Source organism: Populus alba, chromosome 5 (assembly GCF_005239225.2).
Source record: "Populus alba chromosome 5, ASM523922v2, whole genome shotgun sequence".
Lineage (NCBI taxonomy): Eukaryota > Viridiplantae > Streptophyta > Magnoliopsida > Malpighiales > Salicaceae > Populus > Populus alba.
This window is the reverse complement of record NC_133288.1, coordinates 23,035,016-23,053,879: the sequence shown is the minus strand read 5'-3', so window position 1 is coordinate 23,053,879 and position 18,864 is coordinate 23,035,016. Positions and strand designations below refer to the sequence as shown.

The 18,864-nt window shown below is 37.6% G+C and overlaps 3 protein-coding genes across 3 annotated transcripts; 2 read left to right on the top strand and 1 right to left on the bottom strand.

The window, feature by feature from the left end:
* Positions 1 to 145: 145 nt before the first annotated feature.
* Positions 146 to 4,140, top strand: LOC118061872 (protein FAR1-RELATED SEQUENCE 5). The gene is made up of 2 exons (XM_035075480.2): positions 146 to 2,550; positions 3,420 to 4,140. The coding sequence occupies exons 1-2, from the start codon at positions 424 to 426 to the stop codon at positions 3,582 to 3,584; spliced, it is 2,292 nt and encodes a 763-aa protein (XP_034931371.1). The 5' UTR covers positions 146 to 423; the 3' UTR covers positions 3,585 to 4,140.
* Positions 4,141 to 4,732: 592 nt separating this feature from the next.
* On the top strand, positions 4,733 to 6,945 carry LOC118061877 (cyclin-dependent kinase B2-1). Its single transcript, XM_035075484.2, has 8 exons — positions 4,733 to 5,021; positions 5,329 to 5,470; positions 5,591 to 5,652; positions 5,869 to 5,980; positions 6,077 to 6,170; positions 6,268 to 6,337; positions 6,430 to 6,568; positions 6,666 to 6,945. The coding sequence occupies exons 1-8, from the start codon at positions 4,813 to 4,815 to the stop codon at positions 6,756 to 6,758; spliced, it is 921 nt and encodes a 306-aa protein (XP_034931375.1). The 5' UTR covers positions 4,733 to 4,812; the 3' UTR covers positions 6,759 to 6,945.
* Positions 6,946 to 8,215: 1,270 nt separating this feature from the next.
* On the bottom strand, positions 8,216 to 13,098 carry LOC118061875 (DEAD-box ATP-dependent RNA helicase 45). Its single transcript, XM_035075483.2, has 3 exons — positions 12,948 to 13,098; positions 9,246 to 12,732; positions 8,216 to 8,540 (listed from the first exon to the last, which is right to left on the bottom strand). The coding sequence occupies exon 2, from the start codon at positions 12,704 to 12,706 to the stop codon at positions 9,248 to 9,250; it is 3,459 nt and encodes a 1,152-aa protein (XP_034931374.1). The 5' UTR covers positions 12,707 to 12,732; positions 12,948 to 13,098; the 3' UTR covers positions 8,216 to 8,540; positions 9,246 to 9,247.
* Between the last annotated feature and the right edge of the window lie 5,766 nt (positions 13,099 to 18,864).

Below are 18,864 nucleotides of genomic sequence, written 5' to 3'. Positions count from 1 at the left end.
CTCAACTTTTTGTGCGTTGACTATGTCCATGGCCCACAACTAGAAGTGGTGTAGTTATTAATTGTATCTGGGTAGACGGTAGACAAAAAACTGTATATAGCATGACACCAAATAAGTGCTACCGACGGAGAAGAGCATTCAATCCATATCCCATCCTCGTTTCGTTAGTAAAATAAAATAGTTCCCATCTCTTTCTCGCACACCCAAAAAAAAAAACCCCCCCCCCAAAAAAAAAAAAAAAAAACTTCCCTCCCTAAGCACCTGCTTCTTCAAGAAATCAACTGTCAGATTGAGATCAGCAAGTCAAAGATAAAGATTTGAGAATCTGGTCAGTCTCGGCTTCTTCTTCTTCGCATTTTTGCTTTTAATACAAATCCAATTCCAGCAAGCAAGCAACCAACCACTGTGTTTATCTATTTATTTATGATAATCAACATGGATCACTTGAACGTGATTCCCTTTGATAATATCAATATGGGTAGTGAAGATGACCCTAATACTGCCCTTCACCTACAACACCATCAACCTCACAATCTTGATTTTGATTTTGATTATCCCAATAATAACAATGATGATGATTTACTAGAACCCACTTCGTTATCTGACCCAAATCTTGATCCCTATGAGGGTATGGAGTTTGATTCTGAGCAGTCTGCTCGCATTTTCTATAATTCATATGCTCGTCGTGTTGGTTTTAGTACTAGGGTCAGTGTCTATCAGCGTTCTCGTCGAGATGGCTCTATTATTTGCCGTCAAATTGTGTGTTCCCGTGAAGGGTTTCGCCGTGAGGGCAATGAAAATAGGTCTAAAAGACAGCGAACTGTTACTAGGGTTGGTTGCAAAGCTCAAATGACTGTTAAGAAACAGAGTTCTGGAAAATGGGCAGTCACAAAACTTGTCGAGGACCATAATCATGAGCTTGTGCCCCCTGATAAGGTGCATTCTCTCCGGTCTCATAGGCACGTGTCTGGTTCAGCACGGAGCCTCATTGACACGCTTCAGGCTGCAGGGATGGGGCCAAGTGGAGTTATGTCTGTGCTGATTAGGGAATCTGGAGGAATTAATAATGTTGGGTTTACTAAAGTTGATTGCCAAAATTATATGAGCACTAGTAGGCAGAGGACTCTTGGCCCTGGTGGTCAGGCTGTTTTTGACTATTTGAAGCAAATGCAGGCTGAGGATCCTGGTTTCTTTTATGCTGTGCAAGGTGATTTTGAGAACTCAACAGGAAACGTTTTCTGGGCTGATGCTAATGCAAGAATGAATTATAGTTTTTTTGGAGATACTATTACATTTGACACGACGTATAGAACAAACCGATACCGGGTTCCATTCGCACCATTTACCGGGTGGAATCATCATGGACAGCCTTTGCTCTTTGGATGTGCGCTACTCCTCAACGAATCAGAGTCCTCATTTGTTTGGCTATTTCAGACTTGGCTTGCTGCAATGTCTGGTCACCGTCCCATCTCAATCACAACCGACCAGGACAGAATCATACGGGCAGCTGTTTCCCAAGCATTTCCTGGAACTCGCCTCCGATTTTGTAAATGGAATGTTTTTAGGGAGGCCCAGGAGAAACTATCTCATGAATACCACTCACACCCCACTTTTGAACCTGAGTTCCACAGGTGCATCAATATGGCTGAGTCAATTGATGAACTCGAGTCTTGTTGGGAGTCACTTCTTCAGAGATTTGATCTCAGTGACAATGAATGGCTTCAGTCAATGTACAATGCTCGCCAGCAGTGGGTGCCAGTTTATCTCCAGGATACTTTCTTTGGTGAGATGTCCATATTGCAAGGAAGTGATAGTATAAACTCATATTTTGATGGGTACATAAATGCATCAACTAATATCCACAATCTGATTAAGCAGTACGAAAAAGCAATGGCGATTCGCCATGAAAAGGAGGTGAAGGCAGATTATGATACACTGAATAGCCCACCTGTTCTAAAAACTCCATCTCCTATGGAGAAACAAGCAGCTAACTTATATACAAGGAGGATATTTATGAAATTCCAAGAGGAACTAGTTGAGACGCTTGCTTATCTTGCCACTGTAGTTGATGATATTGGATCAGCCATTACATATCGGGTAGCAAAGTTTGGTGAAGACCACAAAGTACACCATGTTAGGTTCAATGCTTTTGAAAAGAGAGCTAGTTGTAGCTGCCAAATGTTTGAGTTCTCGGGTATTATTTGTAGGCACATATTAGCAGTGTTTAGAGTGAAAAATGTTCTTACTCTTCCATCTAATTATATTCTGAAACGGTGGACAAGAAATGCCAAAAGTGGGGTTGTGTTGGATGAGCACACTCTTGGACTGCCATGTAATACCCAAGAGTCCTTAGCTGCTCGCTCTGAAAATCTACGCCTGGAAGCCATCAAATATGTAGAAGAAGGAGCAGAATCAGAACATATTTATAATGTGGCAATGGATGCCCTTCATGAGGCCATAAGAAAGGTCGCTGCTGCAAAAAGGTGTGGCTCTGCTCTTGTACAAACTACTGTGGTTAATGGTAGTCAGCAGCTCCAGTCATGTAGTCTGGTAAGTTACTTATGCAAGGATTTTTTTTTTCTTGGCCTGCATGGATTATTGTTCTGTACTAAAAAATGTAGCACACGATGCATAGGATTTAAATCTTTACCAATCATTGCTATTATTATTTATGTTTAAATGTGCTGGGTATTGAACCGTATAAGATTCCAATCTATAGATCTTATTTTTCAATAATTATTTGATTGGAAGTTAATAGGCCTTTTTTAATACAGAATTTTATGTCTCGGGTTCTACCTTAAGTAAGCCTTTATTTTGAACTTGGTGCTGCAAGAAGTGCTCATTGCGGATTTTTTTTCTCTTTTGATCCTTGTTAGCTCTTGGTAGTGCTTTTCAGTGCAATGCTTATTGCTGCTTGCTTCTTTTTTACAAACAACATTTTGCAAACAATGGAGGGCAATTGTATAAAGTCCTTCCAGCAAAGTATATGCATTTGACAACACTCCTGTAAAGGTTTTTCTATATTTCGATTAAATATATAGGGCAAGCCTCTCTTGCTATCTACAATCAGATCATCTTTGTCCCAGCCATAAAGAGTTCACTTCATTAGATTAGAAGTTAAAAGCATATATATATTCCAGTAAATTTGTGATTTGTCTTGCTTATTAGTGCTTGGAAGAAATTTCTCAAATGTATGAAACTAAAGAAAATAAAATCTGAGTCCCCAAACATCAGACCAAGATGATATATGACCTTTTCAATTCTGGCATGTGCTGTGCGTTTTAGGGGTACAGGAACTTGCATTCTGTTTTCTTATTTTGGTTCCTTCAGGGAATTAATTTGGCTGCTGTGTTTCTTATGAATGCACCTGTTTATCCATCCATCTAGATTAAAAGGGTTCTATTTCATTGCTTCTGCAGGACGAGGATGAGAAAATTCAGGAATTGACAGCTGAATTAGAACAAGCAAGCCAGCGATGTGAAGCGTATCGAACAAAATTGCTGTGTGTTATGAAAGACATGGAGGAATGGAAGTTGAGGATATCTGTCAAGGTTCAGAACGTGAGACTCAAGATGAAAGATTGAATTACAGCGATGTCTTCATTTTCATCATGTTAATCTAGATTACACGTAGCAGAAGTTGTAGTTTAGTGGGCTTCGAATGGTTAAACTCCCCCCAGGTCTTACTTATGGTTAGCTCCTGGGAGAGGATGGATTGTCAAATGCTAATCTAATTGTGAAGTAATATCGATGTAACCCTGTCCTGAGGTCTAACTGGATGTCGCCATACAGTACATACCAAAATGAATTTTTAGACAGATATAGGGAAGTGCAGTTTGAAGGTCCATGTTTTGACGAGGAGAGCTGTACATGTATGGTCCCTGTCATAGCTGCATATGACTAGGAGGGCTCTGTATCAGATTGATAGCATCAAGCAATTTAGGTAGTGTTTTTGCAGCTTTTTCAAGTAATACATGCATAGATAGGGAGATACACGCTTTGTGATTCATTTATATAAACTGTGTAAGCTTGGCTTCCACAGGTCCATGAATCAGCAGTCAGTTGTGTTTTTTGTTTCCACTTTCTAATAAACCTATGCTTCCTAGTACTGGCTAAGCAAAACGTTGCTTTTTAATTGCTTTATTTATTATAAATACATGAAAAGGGATTAGATATTGGAATCACAAATCATTGTTATAAAACCAGCTCATTGAGGTAAACTCATTGGGATTTAGGATTAGATTTGAGCTGGGTTTAAAGTGGAACTTGTTTAGGTGTGATTTAACTAACCCTATCAAAACTTAAGTAAAATTCCAATTGATTATTTTTAAAAATAAAATAAAATAACATGTTTAGTCTACTCGTGACCTGAACAACCTGAAATCAAATGAGATCAAGTTCAACCTTCTAAAAAAATATATTTTAAAACAATGTTTTTCTATTTAAAAGAAAATTGAAATGATTTGAAATGAGATCATGTCTTGGGCTGATTCATGAGCTGGGTTGTATTTTATAACCATGAAGAAAATGTGACTTGTGGGCTTTATTTGGGCTTGTACGAAGAATCCTATTTAGTTGAGTGGGCTAAAATGAACATTTTAATAGTGAATGGGCCAATTGGAGCGCTTGTGCCGCCCAATTTTTAAAATTCAAAATAAGTTTCCGTTAGGGTTGGGGCTGGGCAACGATCAATAATCAAGTTTCATTATAAAAGGCAACAAAGCTTTTCGTGTCGTTTCATTCCATTTTTTGGGTTTACTTTGAAAGCAGAGAAGCAGTAGAGAGAGAGAGAGTAGCAACAGCAACGAGCACGATGGTGTCGGCGATGGATTTGTTCGAGAAGCTAGAGAAAGTAGGAGAGGGAACTTACGGGAAAGTGTACAGAGCAAGGGAGAAAGCCACCGGGAAGATCGTTGCACTCAAAAAGACACGTCTCCATGAAGACGATGAAGGTGTCCCACCCACCACTCTTCGCGAAGTCTCCATCTTGCGTATGCTTTCCAGAGATCCTCACATCGTCCGGTACTCTCTCTCTCTCTCTCTATTTGTTTTTCTTCCATCTACTTCCTCTCTAAGGTGATTTCATTTCTTTGATGCATGGATCTGTAGATTTTCTTAGTATTCGGTCCATTTAGGGCTTAGATGAAATGAACTTGGGGATTTTGTGATCTGATTCCTCCAATTTGATGTCTTAATTTAGGGTTTAGGGTTGTGGATTGCTAAATTGAGTCAATTAATTTCCATGTGAATTGATTGATGTTCTCTTCTATTGTTGGGTTAATTAATAGACAAATAACTCTGTATTTTCTTTTTTTAAAAAAATCCATAGATTGTTGGACGTGAAACAAGGGCAAAATAAAGAAGGCAAGACAGTTTTGTATCTGGTTTTTGAGTACATGGACACCGATCTCAAGAAATTTATCCGAAGCTTTCGCCAAACTGGGGAGAACATTCCTATCAAAACTGTCAAGGTATAAATTCAACATTCCCCTCTCTTTCTTTTTAATTTTTTTATCCTTTTAGTTTGAGAGGTTTTTCTTGTTTTCTTTATAATCTGATCACAAATCTGTATGATCCTTATTATTATGCAGAGCTTGATGTATCAACTATGTAAGGGTGTGGCTTTCTGCCATGGCCATGGAGTCTTACACAGGTTTCCTTTTCTTCTTGGTTTTCTCTGCTTGTCAACTCTGATTTACAATAGCCGTTTCCATCGTTATGTATTTATTACTTTAACAGGTTTCTCTTTTTCCCCCCTTTGCTTGTCCACTCTGATCTATAATAGCCATTTTATTTCCCTCATGATGTTTAGTTTTTGTGGAAATGATTACTGACATATCTAGCAACCCTTTATCTCGCTTCCTCTCAGGGATCTTAAGCCTCATAATCTCTTGATGGACCGCAAGACTATGATGCTTAAAATAGCTGATCTCGGACTAGCTCGAGCATTTACTCTGCCTATTAAGAAGTATACCCATGAGGTAATTAAATTAATACATGCTTGCTACCTACCATCTTTTTGTCATGCTCTTACAATATCAGTTTGTTGAGCTAATTGAGTGGAATTTCTGTTTCAGATATTGACTTTGTGGTATAGATCTCCTGAAGTCCTTTTGGGGGCAACCCATTACTCAACTGCAGTGGATGTATGGTCTGTTGGCTGTATATTTGGTATGGATTTCCTTATTCTTATCGCTTCATCTCTTAAACTAATCTGCCAACTCTAGCATTGCTTAATTGTTGTGTTTGTGTTTTGCCTAAATTCTAGCTGAACTGGCCACAAAGCAAGCACTCTTCCCTGGAGACTCTGAACTGCAACAGCTCCTGCATATTTTCAGGTCAATGATTTTTGCATAAAGATGGATATGGTTCTGATCTTGCTTTGTCAATTAGGCTTCTCTTTAATATACATTTTGAAGCTCTTGTACAGGTTATTAGGTACTCCAAATGAAGAAATGTGGCCAGGAGTAAGCAACCTGATGAACTGGCATGAGTATCCCCAATGGAAACCTCAGAGTTTGTCATCAGCTGTTACTAATTTGGACAAGGACGGGCTGGATTTACTATCAGTAAGTCGCGTTCATCAACAATGTCTGCTTTTATTATTGTTGGGATAGATGAACATCATAGCTTAATATGTACAAATGCTTGGCTGTATTTTTGCAGCAAATGTTGCAGTATGACCCTTCAAAGCGCATCTCAGCAAAGAAAGCCATGGAACATCCTTACTTTGATGATCTAGAGAAGGACCATCTCTAAGAATCACAATGCTGCGACTAGTATGGGCAGCAACCTTGTTTGGTGATTTTAGGACCGGCGAACTGAATTTATGTACTGAATCTACTTGCTTCACTCAAGCATACTGATCGGAGTCGTGTTATATTTGTCTTAGTATGATTGCTTAATGTTGAATCTTTATCAATTTAATGCCATTATTGTTTGCTTATTTTGTACTAATGCCATTATCGTACAAATTACTATACAGTGTTGAAAAGAGGATACAAGTGAAAGATTAGAGTCTGGAGGGGAAAAAAAAAGACGAGAGTGCAACCAATTTTGCCTTCGGCCTAAGAAAAGCTGCGCTGTCTCTTCTCTCTTGATCATCAAACAAGTACACATCATTTGCATTTACAAGTTAATGAAGCTATGGACTTGTGTCGTATGCAATACTGTTACTCTTTCCTAGCCAGGTCTAAATGTTTTCAAGGTCTTCCTAATCCATGCATTAGATTAGATTAGCCAACCAATCAATCCGACACACGAAAAAGGTTGACCAAAGAGTTAGTGAAATTGAAGCCAAGGTCTTCCTAATACCTCCCAAATTTGCAGTAACCAAGAAAAAGCTTTCAGCTTTCAGTTTTCAGTAATCGGCTCGGTGTTCTGTCTCTGCTAACTAAAGTGAATCTCTTCCTAGAGCTAGTTTTCACGAGTATTTGCCGCGGGGGGTAAAACAAGAGCCCTAATCAAACATGCATCTCATGCCCAACAAGAAAATCATGCATAAACAAGTTGAGCAGAAACTGTGGGAAGAATTACGTGATGTAGTAGGTGACCAACTGACCATGACGGTACAAATCGTATCAATACCCAAGTTCATAGCAGGCGGAACTGCAAATTGAAGAAGAAGAATAAAACCAAACCAGAGTGTTCCTCCAACAACTAAAATGCCATTTAGGGGCGAGGCAAACTACAATTCCCTTGGAAACCTGAAGCAAACACCGGTCAATTTCAATAATCAGCTCCCAAAAAGCAATGTCATAGTTTCATAACCAAACAGGCCACTCTACGAAACTTTTAACCCAAAGACTTTCTAATCAAATTAGTTGATGCATGTTTTCGCTACGGACGTCCATCATCGGCTCAACGGAAGTTGGGCGAAGCGCAGTTGAATATGATATATTTTGTACTAATGTCATGATTTGTAGCGGAATTTGCATTCGAGTCCAGGATTTACCCATTGTATTTCGAGGAGTCAATAATATGCAGGGAATTCCGTGTCGAAGAAGAGGTTGATCAAAATACCGTGCAGAAAAATGCAACACCAGAAACTTTTTCATGAAAGAAATTGCTAGGGGCTGTTTGGAAAACCTCCTCAAACTAAAAGCATCAATATATATATTTCTAGTTTGGGAACGTGAGTTGCGCTGCAGCCACGCTGGCATTCCCAAACTAGCACTATATATATATATAAAAAGGTAAGGAGAGAAAGAGGAGGGTAAAAAACAAAACCCGCTAGCAGCACAAAGGCTTATCAGCATGAATAATTTCTAATCCATACTGGACACTAATCAAGCTAAACAATATACGCTGCTGCTGCAGATTCATTACAGTTGCACAGCCAGAAGTAGCTAATTTGTGGTTTACGAGGTCAAAAAGAATCCAAGGAAAACTTGTAATCTATCTCAGAAATGTTGTGAAACCAAGAGTAACCTTGTTGCCCATTACCAACCTTCTATGCAGGTTAATGCTTCATTTGGAGGGGCAAGCCCCTCAGAGTGTCAGCACAGTAACACGTGGCTTCCAGAACTTTTCTACTCAGACCTGCAAAACCCCCAAATACGATGTCAGATCCCAAAAGTGATGCGCACCAAGGAACAAGAAAGCAAATATGGTAGCAGAAAGGAGTTCCGGAACAATCCACTTTGTTAATCTATGGGTACAAGAAGGCAGAAGCATCGCGCACCAGATCGCCATCTCTTCAACAGCCATCATAGCCAAAGGTTATGGGGGCAGAGAATACATTGGACATGCCAGCATAGGCTTAAACCATCCCTCGAGCCATGGGGAGAGGACAAGAAGAAAAAGAAAGAACACAAATTAAAAAATGGAAAAGAGACATGGAAATGGACAGCAAATTTAACACCTTATGGCTAACTTGAGAAGCTACAGGATATGCAATTGCATGAGAGGAGGGGCATATTTAAACAAGAAAGGAAACAGTTATTTGCTTTTGGCCCATCATCCCACAATGCTTTTGGGAAACACCATGAACCAATTATCCAATCCTTTACAATTTCCATATTGTCAAGAAAAAATATATCAGCAACTTTACAATTTTCGAACTAAGATAATTACCATTCAGGCATTGCCTACAAGTCCAAACTCAACCAGAAAGAAAAGGAGGAAATTAAAAATTACAATAGTAGAAGTCATAAAGATATATGCAAAAAAAAAAAAAAAGAAGATCAAACACAATTGTATATGCTAAAAAAAGAGAAAGAAAGAAGGCTATTATTGAGCTCTTACACTTATACAACCGAGTATTTGCCTGGTTGAGCTCCACCAGGAAGTTGATATGTTTGGTTCGTGATGTCTTCCAAAACATGTTTTAGATCAGCTTTAGCTCTCTTAACAGACTGCTCAGTAGGGCCCTCAATGAACAGGTACAGCTTGCGATCTCCTGGTCCGGGCACCTTGCCTGGTGGGAAAAACTGCCCCCTGGTGGTAATGGCAGCACCAGTCCAATCTGAAATTGGGCCCAAAGTTTCCTTGTGGGTAACCTTCCACCGAGCATTTTGGGGAAAATCATTGATTTCCAGCTCTGCTTCATAATGTTCAGGCATTGCATCAGCTTGGATCCTTGCCAGGTTGTGTTGCAAATTCATGGCGGCTGCCATTGCTGCTGCCCTGGCTGCAGCTTCATTATTATGAGCAAAAGGCAGCCCAGTCACAGATGCAACTGCTGGACCTTGATTGAGAGGAACAGGTAATCCACCATTAGAAAGTAATTGAGTAACAGAGTGAGGAGTTGGTGCCACAGGTGCAGGGATTTTTGAGACAGCAGCAAGAGCAGCTATCTGCTGAGCAAGGGCAGCCTGCTGTGAGATGTCACCACCTGCCTTCCGAACAACTTCATCTTCATCTTCTGAATCAGACTTCTCTTCCTCGAAGCCATATTCTCTTGCTTGTGCTTTCTTTGCCGCCATCCTCTTTTCATCCTCTTCCTCGTTGAATTTAAAACCACTTCCACCATAACCAGTTCCATGGGCTTGCTCCAGACCCTGATTCACTTTCACCATAAAACCATCAGCAAGGGCTTTCAAGTCTTGTGGAACAACTTGCTCAGAGAGTTCTAATGCTTTTACAAGATCCGGTGCATATCTCGCATCATCCTCGGAGAAAAAAGTGATGGCGCAGCCTTTGCGACCAGCTCGGCCGGTCCGACCAACACGGTGAACATAATCCTCGTAATGATTTGGAACATCATAATTGATCACCAGTTCTAGATCCTTCACATCTAAACCTCTGGCTGCAACACTTGTTGCAATCAACAAATTGCAGACGTTGCTCTTAAAATCCGAAATGGTGGATTCACGGTCCGTCTGATCCTTAGCCCCATGAAGTGAGAGGCAAGGATGACCAAACTTCAGCAAGTCCCTAAACAACGCATCACATTTGTCCTGTGATTGGACAAAAACCAAAATTTTTCCCTTCTCGCTCCATACACCAAGTAGTTCTAACAACCTAAACCACCTTTCACCTTCTGGTCTTACCTCAACCAGCTGATTGATGTCCTTATTCACCACACTCCGCCCACCTACCTGTATTTCCACAGGTTTGTTCAGTACTTTACGAGCCAAAGTTTCAACCTGCCGAGGGAAAGTGGCAGAAAAGAGTACAGTTTGATGATCTGGACGAATATTTTGGACAATTCTAGTGATTTGAGGTTCGAATCCCATGTCAAACATCCGGTCAGCTTCATCCATAACCAGATATGTAACTCTACGAAGATTAGTGATTTTCCCTCCGCTGGTGCAAAGTATGTCAATCATCCTGCCTGGAGTACAGACAACTATCTCTGTCCCCCGTTTCAATTCACTAATTTGTTGGGCAACACCAGAACCTCCATAAACAGGCACACATCTTATACCCAGGGCCTTAGTAAACTTCCTAACATCACTGTGGATCTGCTGCACAAGCTCCCTTGTGGGCGCCATTATAAGCCCAATCGGTCCTTCTCCAGCTTCTACAGGAGGCTGGTCCTTGATATGCCTCAGCATTGGCAGAACGAATGCAAGGGTTTTACCAGAACCAGTTTTCGCAATGCCTATGCAGTCCCGTCCACTCATAATTATAGGCAGTGCCTGAGCTTGAATTGTCATGGGTTTCTCATAATTAAGTTTCTTTATTGTCTCCAAAATTTTACTTGTGAGTCCTGTCTGGTGCCAAGTTTTAATTGGTTTCGGCACATCCTTTCCATGTATTTTCAACTCCAGTAGTTTCCTATAAGCAGTAACCTCCTCAGGAGTCATCCTCAAGATCTCCTTCACTTCAATATAGAAATTCTTGCGGAAAGGACTGTAATCAATCTTTGAGTGGTCAACAATGGACAGTTTCTCAGCTTTTGTTTTCTTCACCCTCTTCATGAACTCGTCATCATCCTCATCTTCTAAAGGAACTTCACTATTTTCAAGGTCCCCGTGGTCTGAATCAGAATCTTCTCCAGGAATAATTCTCCCTAGAGATTTATGAGAGCCTTTCTTCCGCTGTCCTCCATTTATTCCTTCATCCTTCTTATCTTTCTTCTTTGAGTCTGCTTTATTATCATCAGCAGTTTGAGTAACCACAGCATTGTTTAGCATCTCAACCTCAGGTAAGACCATAGAATTCATGAAAGCATCTAATGGATCAATTTCCTCATCCCCATTAACAGCATCAACCTCACTTTGTGGAGCAGAAATGTCATTCTCGGTGTCCACCACCATTGCATCTCCAGCTTCTTTATCAGGTATTGCATTTTCCTCCTGCTCCATGTCCATATCGGATTTGCCAGTGGGAGGTGCTTCTTCATCGTCAGATTCTCCTTCAAGAGTCCAGGTTTTACCACTCTTAGATTCATCAACATTGGCTTCTTCCCCACCCTTTTCACTCTCAGTTTCTTCCTTCTTCCTTCTCAGCTCTTGCCATTCCTGGACTCTTCTCCTCCTCTTCTCCATCTCCTCATCCAATTTCTTCTGCTCCTCCTCTAATTCATCTTCTCGGGTTTTACTCTCGTTCTTATCAACGTCCTCCTTGCCACTCTTTTTCCTTAGGCTCTCTTCACTGTTATCCATGTGCCTGTTTGACCTGCTAATGCTCTGCTCATGCACTCTCGCCTTGGAGTCATCATTGTCTCTCCTTCGCAGTTTACTATCACGCTCCCCGGAGTCATCATCATTGTCATTACTCAATTCCCTATGCTTCTCCCTTTCCTTAGTCCTCCTCTCCCTCTTCTCCCTGCTCCTCTCCCTTTCTCGCTCTTCTCTGTCACGCTCCCTCCTCTCCCTTTCTCTGTCTTTCTCCCTCTCACGTTCCCTCTTCCCACTTTCTCTATCTTTCTCCCTAGCCCTCTCCTTCTCCTTCTCCTTCTCCCTCTCCCTCTCCTTCTTCTCCTCTGTCACTATGTCCCTCTCCCTGTCTCTCTCTTCTCTGTCTCTATCTCTCTTCCTGCCCTTAACTCTCTCTCTATCATCAACCCTACTCCTTGTTGCCCTATCATCCCTGCCTCTGACTCTGTGCTTCTCTTTCTCCCTTTCCTTGTCATCAGAATCACTACTCTTGTCTCTCTCGGAACACTTACTGTTTTCGCGTTCTCTCTTCTCTCTGTCTCTGTGCCTCTCTCCGTTCCTCTCCCTGTCTCTATCTCGATTAATCCTCTTAGAATCCTCTTTCTCCTCCTTCCGTGCCAAATAATCATTTTTTCTAGATTTAGGTTTCACATCCTCCATAATTGTTTGCTTGTGTGCTTATTTAACTGTTCAATCAACGAATCGTCATTAGTAATTGATTTATTTATACAATCAACTCGAAAACTTTGAAAGAAATCCTAGCATGTGAAATGATTTCAATCGCGGCATTAATATACCACCGGATTCAAAATTGGATTGCATATTAAAGCATACATCAATCAATTATCGAATACGAAGAAAGAGATAAAAGAAAAAATTACGGGAGGGAAAAGCAAAGCACCTCAAACGTCTTTGAAGATGAAGATTGATCTCTCTCTCTGTCCAAAACCCTAATTGCCACTTGATGTCTGTTTTGAGCATGGGGATCGACCGTTTTGTTCCGTTATCTCTCTCTTTTCTTTTTCTTTTTTTTTCTGTTACTTAGTTTATATTTTATACAATAAAGGGTCGGGCTCTTTGTATTGGATTGCGTGAGTATTACGTTTATTATCTGGGTTGGCTTGGGCTAACAAGAGTTGTCAAAGATGATGGACCCGTGGCCCAGAAAGAAGGATAGAGATATACAGTTATATACTATGGGGGTGGGCTTTTGATTTTGTTTCTTTTTCTCCTTTCCCGATGAACTTAAGTCCGAAGTTTATTATTATTAAGCCAGTAATTTGATTATTATTATTATTATTAGTTAACGTTATATTTTGTATGTTGCTTTTGTTTTTAAATTTTCAAATCGAGTAAAATTATAAATATGTTTAGTTATATATAGATTTTGATTTTTTATGATTTTAAGTTGAAATTTTGTTTTAATTAAAAGTTCAAAGTTTTTACCTTTAACTTATAAATTCTAATTTATACAGTGTTGTTTTGTTATAATAAAAAAAAAACTATTTGAGTCATTTTTATCTAATAAATTTTTAACTTGAATTTATTTCAAATTTTTATTAAGTTGTGTGAGAAAAATAACTTTTGAAATACGAATTAAAATCAAAAGTTTTAATTCATAAATATGCTAACTAGACTTTGAATATGTATTTTCTTAAGATTTTGTAAACATTTGTGGTTGAGACTAAGCTTAATAATAAAAGTTAATTTACTTTTAAAAAATAAAATATATAATTAATAACTCTCAAAATATAAGATGTTTGGAAATAAGGCTGGCGTGTTGAATAATCAATTAATTTTTTAATTCAAATAATCTATTTTTTTTAATTTAGATATTTAATGATTTGATATGGAAAGTTTGAGTAATAGTTAGTAGCCAAAACTTATAAAATATCTCATATGAATATGGAGATAAATGATATTTAAATCAATATTTTTATAGTAAAAACAAATAACAAAATTTTAAAAAAATAAATTACGAAAATAGTGAATAGCAAAGATAAGCAAATCCAAAAGCAGCACCGCACTTATAAATTCAAAGGAAGGAAAAACAAATAAACAAGAAACATTAAATATTCACAAGCTCGACTTTTATCGTAAAATTAGTATTAATAAGCAGAACAAAATATTCATCATTGGAGTCGATAGCACCACGAAAAAAAAAAGTAAGCTTAATGGTTATATATCCGATAAATTATCTCATTAAAACAATAATCGAGCTCCAATAGCGGTGGTCATTTAGTTATAATTACGTGCTCGAATATGATTATCAAATCTCTTCTCATGTGATCTTAAGGACATCCTCATATCGACTTAGCATATTAAAAGAGATTTAATAAAATCTTGAGAGCTAAATGATTCAAGTTGTAAATTTACTTATGCTCTTTTTGTTTCAAGGAAAACGAATTTCTGGAATTCGTTTTCCTTGTTTTTCCATGTTTGAGAATAATATGAAAAAGTAAGTCAACAGAATTAAAATTCCGGTCAACGTAAAACAACTGTTTTGATAAAGGAAAGTGTTTCCCTTATGATAAAGAAAGGAAAACACTTTCCTTTTTTTAACAAATCACGATCTCTCTCTTTCTCTTCAAAAGCGATTGGAAACAAAATAAATTACTCTGGACAATTGAAGCATTTCACGTGAACAATATTTCAGGTATTTTTTTTCTCTGTTATTTTCTTTATATATTTTCATCTTTTTTCCATAGATCTGCAAAATTTATGCCATAAATCCATTTCCCTATCCTTGAGAATAATTCGCTACCCGTATGTTGTCCATAACATGTTCATAACACAAATCAAGCTACAACAAACACAATTTTTCCATTCATCACTCACATTCGGCATTTTTATTCTGAACAAATAAACCAAATCAAGTGCACAAAATCAAGTGCAGAGAAAGGCATTGAAAATCCCCAAACTGTGTTAATCAATCTTCCCCAGCAAAAAGCATCCCCTCCGCATTACCTCATCCCCGGATCTACTACCATATCCCGAGTGGAAGCTCTCTGTTTTTTTAACAGTAGCCGGGGGAGAGAGGGAGGAGAACTGGGAAGGAGGAGCCATGTTGCCCCTTCAATCTTTCATTTTTGTCCTACTTTTGTCTTGAATTTTTTCTTCTTTATGCACAAATGACGAGAGAAACAGAGAGGGAACACGGGGAAACCGATAGATCGACCAAGAGGGAGAGGGCAGGGAACAGGGGAATCGACCAAGAGGGAGGGGGTGAGTGAACAAGGGAATCGACCGAGAGGAAATTTGACCATGAGGGAGGGGGAATGGGAGAGGGGAATGGAATTATAAGCTTGTGAAGTCAGGAGAAGAAAATTTGGCCTCTGCGTGTTTGTTTCTTGTGAAATGAAAATGTGAATGGGAAGGAAATTTGAAGGCTGCGTCAAGCTTGTGAAGTCAGGAGAAGGAAATTTGGCCTCTGCGTGTTTGTTTCTTGTGAAATGAAAATGTGAATGGGAAAGAAATTTGAAGGCTGCGTCTGCGTCTTTGTATAATGTGAAATGAAAATGTGAAGTCAGGGGAAGTGAAAATGTGAAATGAAAGAGATGATGAGAGTTTAGCAGAGAATGTGATGTGTTTGTGCGAGAGTTAATAAGCAGGGTTTTAAATAAGCTTAAAGCTTGTTGTTAATTTTTTATAACTTGGTGATTTATATATTTCTATATTCATATGAATGATATAAATCTACTTGTTATTATGTAATCATGTGAAATGACTACCTTAATTATATATGGTCATATTATTATTGTGAATAATTATACCATTACCGTGTGAAATAGGATATTTAAATACATGTTACATTAATAAAGAGAATTATAACAGAATAATAAACATTGTTTGTTAGCTTCTTTGAGCATAATTTATTGTATTGATTGTGTAAGTATTTTATATGCTTGTTTTAATATTTATTTCCCTATATTTTTAGGTTTTGTTATCAGAAAACTTCAATTTCATGTTATGGATAGTAAGATAATTAATGCAGCATGCATGGGAGCAACTGTAACTGTGATAGCTACAGGGGTAGCTATTATTGAAGAAGAAAGAAATAGAATTTATATACCAAGAGAACCACGTATAAATACATTTGCTCAACGAGAATTCTATATTGACAACCTTTTGAACCGAGGTGATCGACATTGCGTTGAACAAATTCGTATGAAACCTGTTGTCTTATATAGATTGTGTGATGTTCTCACAAATCATAACCTATTACGATCAACTCAAAATGTGTCTATTAGGGAGCAAGTAATTGTGTTCTTACAAATTGTAGGCCAAAACCAAAGATTTCGGGTTATTAGTGTTATATACTATAGGTCTGTTGAAACTATCCATCGTTACTTTAGAATTGTTTTAAAAGCAATTCTTAAGTTATACAAACACTTTATTAAAGAACCAGAGGATACAGTTCCAGCAGAGATAATGAATAATAGAAGATTCTATCCTTATTTTAAGGTATGAAAACAATACCAATATTTTTATGAATTAATTAATTACATTCAGAAGAAAATGTTATAAATTATTTTTTCATGTTTATATAGGATTGTGTGGGAGCAATTGATGGTACCCATGTTCCTGCAAATGTTCCTGTTGAGATTCAAAAAAAGTTTCGAGGTCGAAAAGAAGGAACAACACAAAATATTTTATCATCTATAACTTTTGATTTGAAGTTTATATATGTCTTAGCTGGCTGGGAAGGAAGTGCCCATGATTCACGAGTTTTAGGTGATGCATTATCAAGATCTAATGGTCTAAAAATTCCAGAAGGTATATAATAAAATATGTATTATATGCAATAAACATATAAAATGTCTTATTACATAAAGATAGTAATAGGTTTTTTTTATTATTATTTTGTAGGGAAATATTATCTTGGTGATGCTGGTTACGGTATTCGAAAAGGAATCATTTCTCATTTTCGTGGAGTTCGATATCACTTGAATGAGTTTACAGAACGTTCACCAGAAAATGAAAAGGAGCTATTTAATCTTCGACACTCTTCATTGAGAACCGCTATTAAGCGAGGGTTTGGTATTTTGAAGATTCGTTTTAGATCAATTGATGGAAAATCTTTTTGGTCTTATGAAACACAAGTAGATGTTGTGCTTGCATGTTGTATTATTCATAATCACATAATGGGGGTTGATCCTTATGACTTTCTTATGGAAGAAGTATGTTCGGATAGTGAACCAATTAGACGAACAATCAACTTAAGTCAACAGGAGGAAAGGGAAGAGAATAGGGAGTGGATAACAAAAAGAGAAATGATTGCCTCAACCATGTGGAATGATTATAACACTCAAAGAAACTAGTAATTGAGTGTTAATTATATGTGTTTGTTTTTATTATGTGTTGCTTGAGTTTGTATTATATTTGTTATGTGTTTGGAGTAGATGTTGACTTTATTATAATTTCTCTTTTAATTATTAATTGTAGTTTTTATATGAAATTTATTAAATCTAAATATTGTATGATTTTATTTTGTATAAATTTATAATTTCTTTTTTGTAGAAATGAGTTCCACGCAGAATGAAAAATGCAAGGGCAAACACTTCACATGGTCGAAGCCAATGTCTCGCATGTTACTTGAGATATTAGTTGAGGAGACACTTAAAGGAGGCAAACCTTCTTCGACCTTTAAAGCAAAATCTTTTGTTAAGGTGGCTATAAAAATCAATCAAAAATTCAACGTCCAATGCGAGCCTAAGCATGTGGACAATCATCTCAAGACTGTGAAAAAAGAATGGGGAATAATAACCAAACTTAAAAATAAAAGTGGCTTTGGCTGGGATGATTGTTTGAAGATGATTACAGTTTCGAAAGATGTATATGATGAAGAAGTAAAGGTATGATAAATATTATACTCTTTGTAATTTTTATATGTACTTTTGTTTCTAAAATGCTATACAATGAACTAAAAAATTGCATATTCTAAACTTTATGAACGCCCACACCCCAATCATGACAAGTTTCTCAACAAAAAACTTGATATGTACGAGGCAATGACAATTGTTGTTAGAAAAGACATGGCAACCGGAAATTATGCCAAATCATATGCTGATGTCAACTTGGAAGAGAACACTGAAGATCAATCAATTTCAATTGAAAATGAAGGTGAATATGAAGAAACTTTAAAGGGAAAAGAGACATCTTCCTCTAGTACACAAAAGAGGCAACATAGGAAGAGAAATCGCATGTATGAAGATGATGGTGTTGAAAAGTTGTCTAAACAGATTGGAGATGTAGCATTTGCAATTCAAAGTCTCAGCAAAAATCAACTTGATGCTAATGCGTTGTATGCGGAAGTGATGAAAGTTGAAGGCTTTGATGAGATCACTCTTGGGGATGCATTTGATCATTTGGTCCAAAATAAAATGTTGGCAAAAGCATTTATGGCAAAAAATGCTAATTTGAGGAAAATTTGGGTTCAGAATTTTGTGAACCAACACTGCTACAGGCCTGCTTGCTAAGATGATTTGAATATGTCGAAAATTTAGGTTCAGACTATGTTGTTATTTGACAAGTATGTTTACTTGTTTAATTCGGTCTAGCATGTTTATGTTTGTAATTTGAACTAATATGTATGTATATGACATCGAAACGTAATATTTTTGCATGACTATGTTTGATGTTAGGTATTTATATTTATTTCTTATTAATGATTATTTGATATATATTAAAGGGATAATTGCCTTTACCCGTAAAAAAAAAATATTTATCCAAAAAACCCATCAAAATATTTTTGTATGTATTTATCTTTTAAAAAAATTCTTCATACCAAAAAAAAACCCAAATATATAACTCTTACC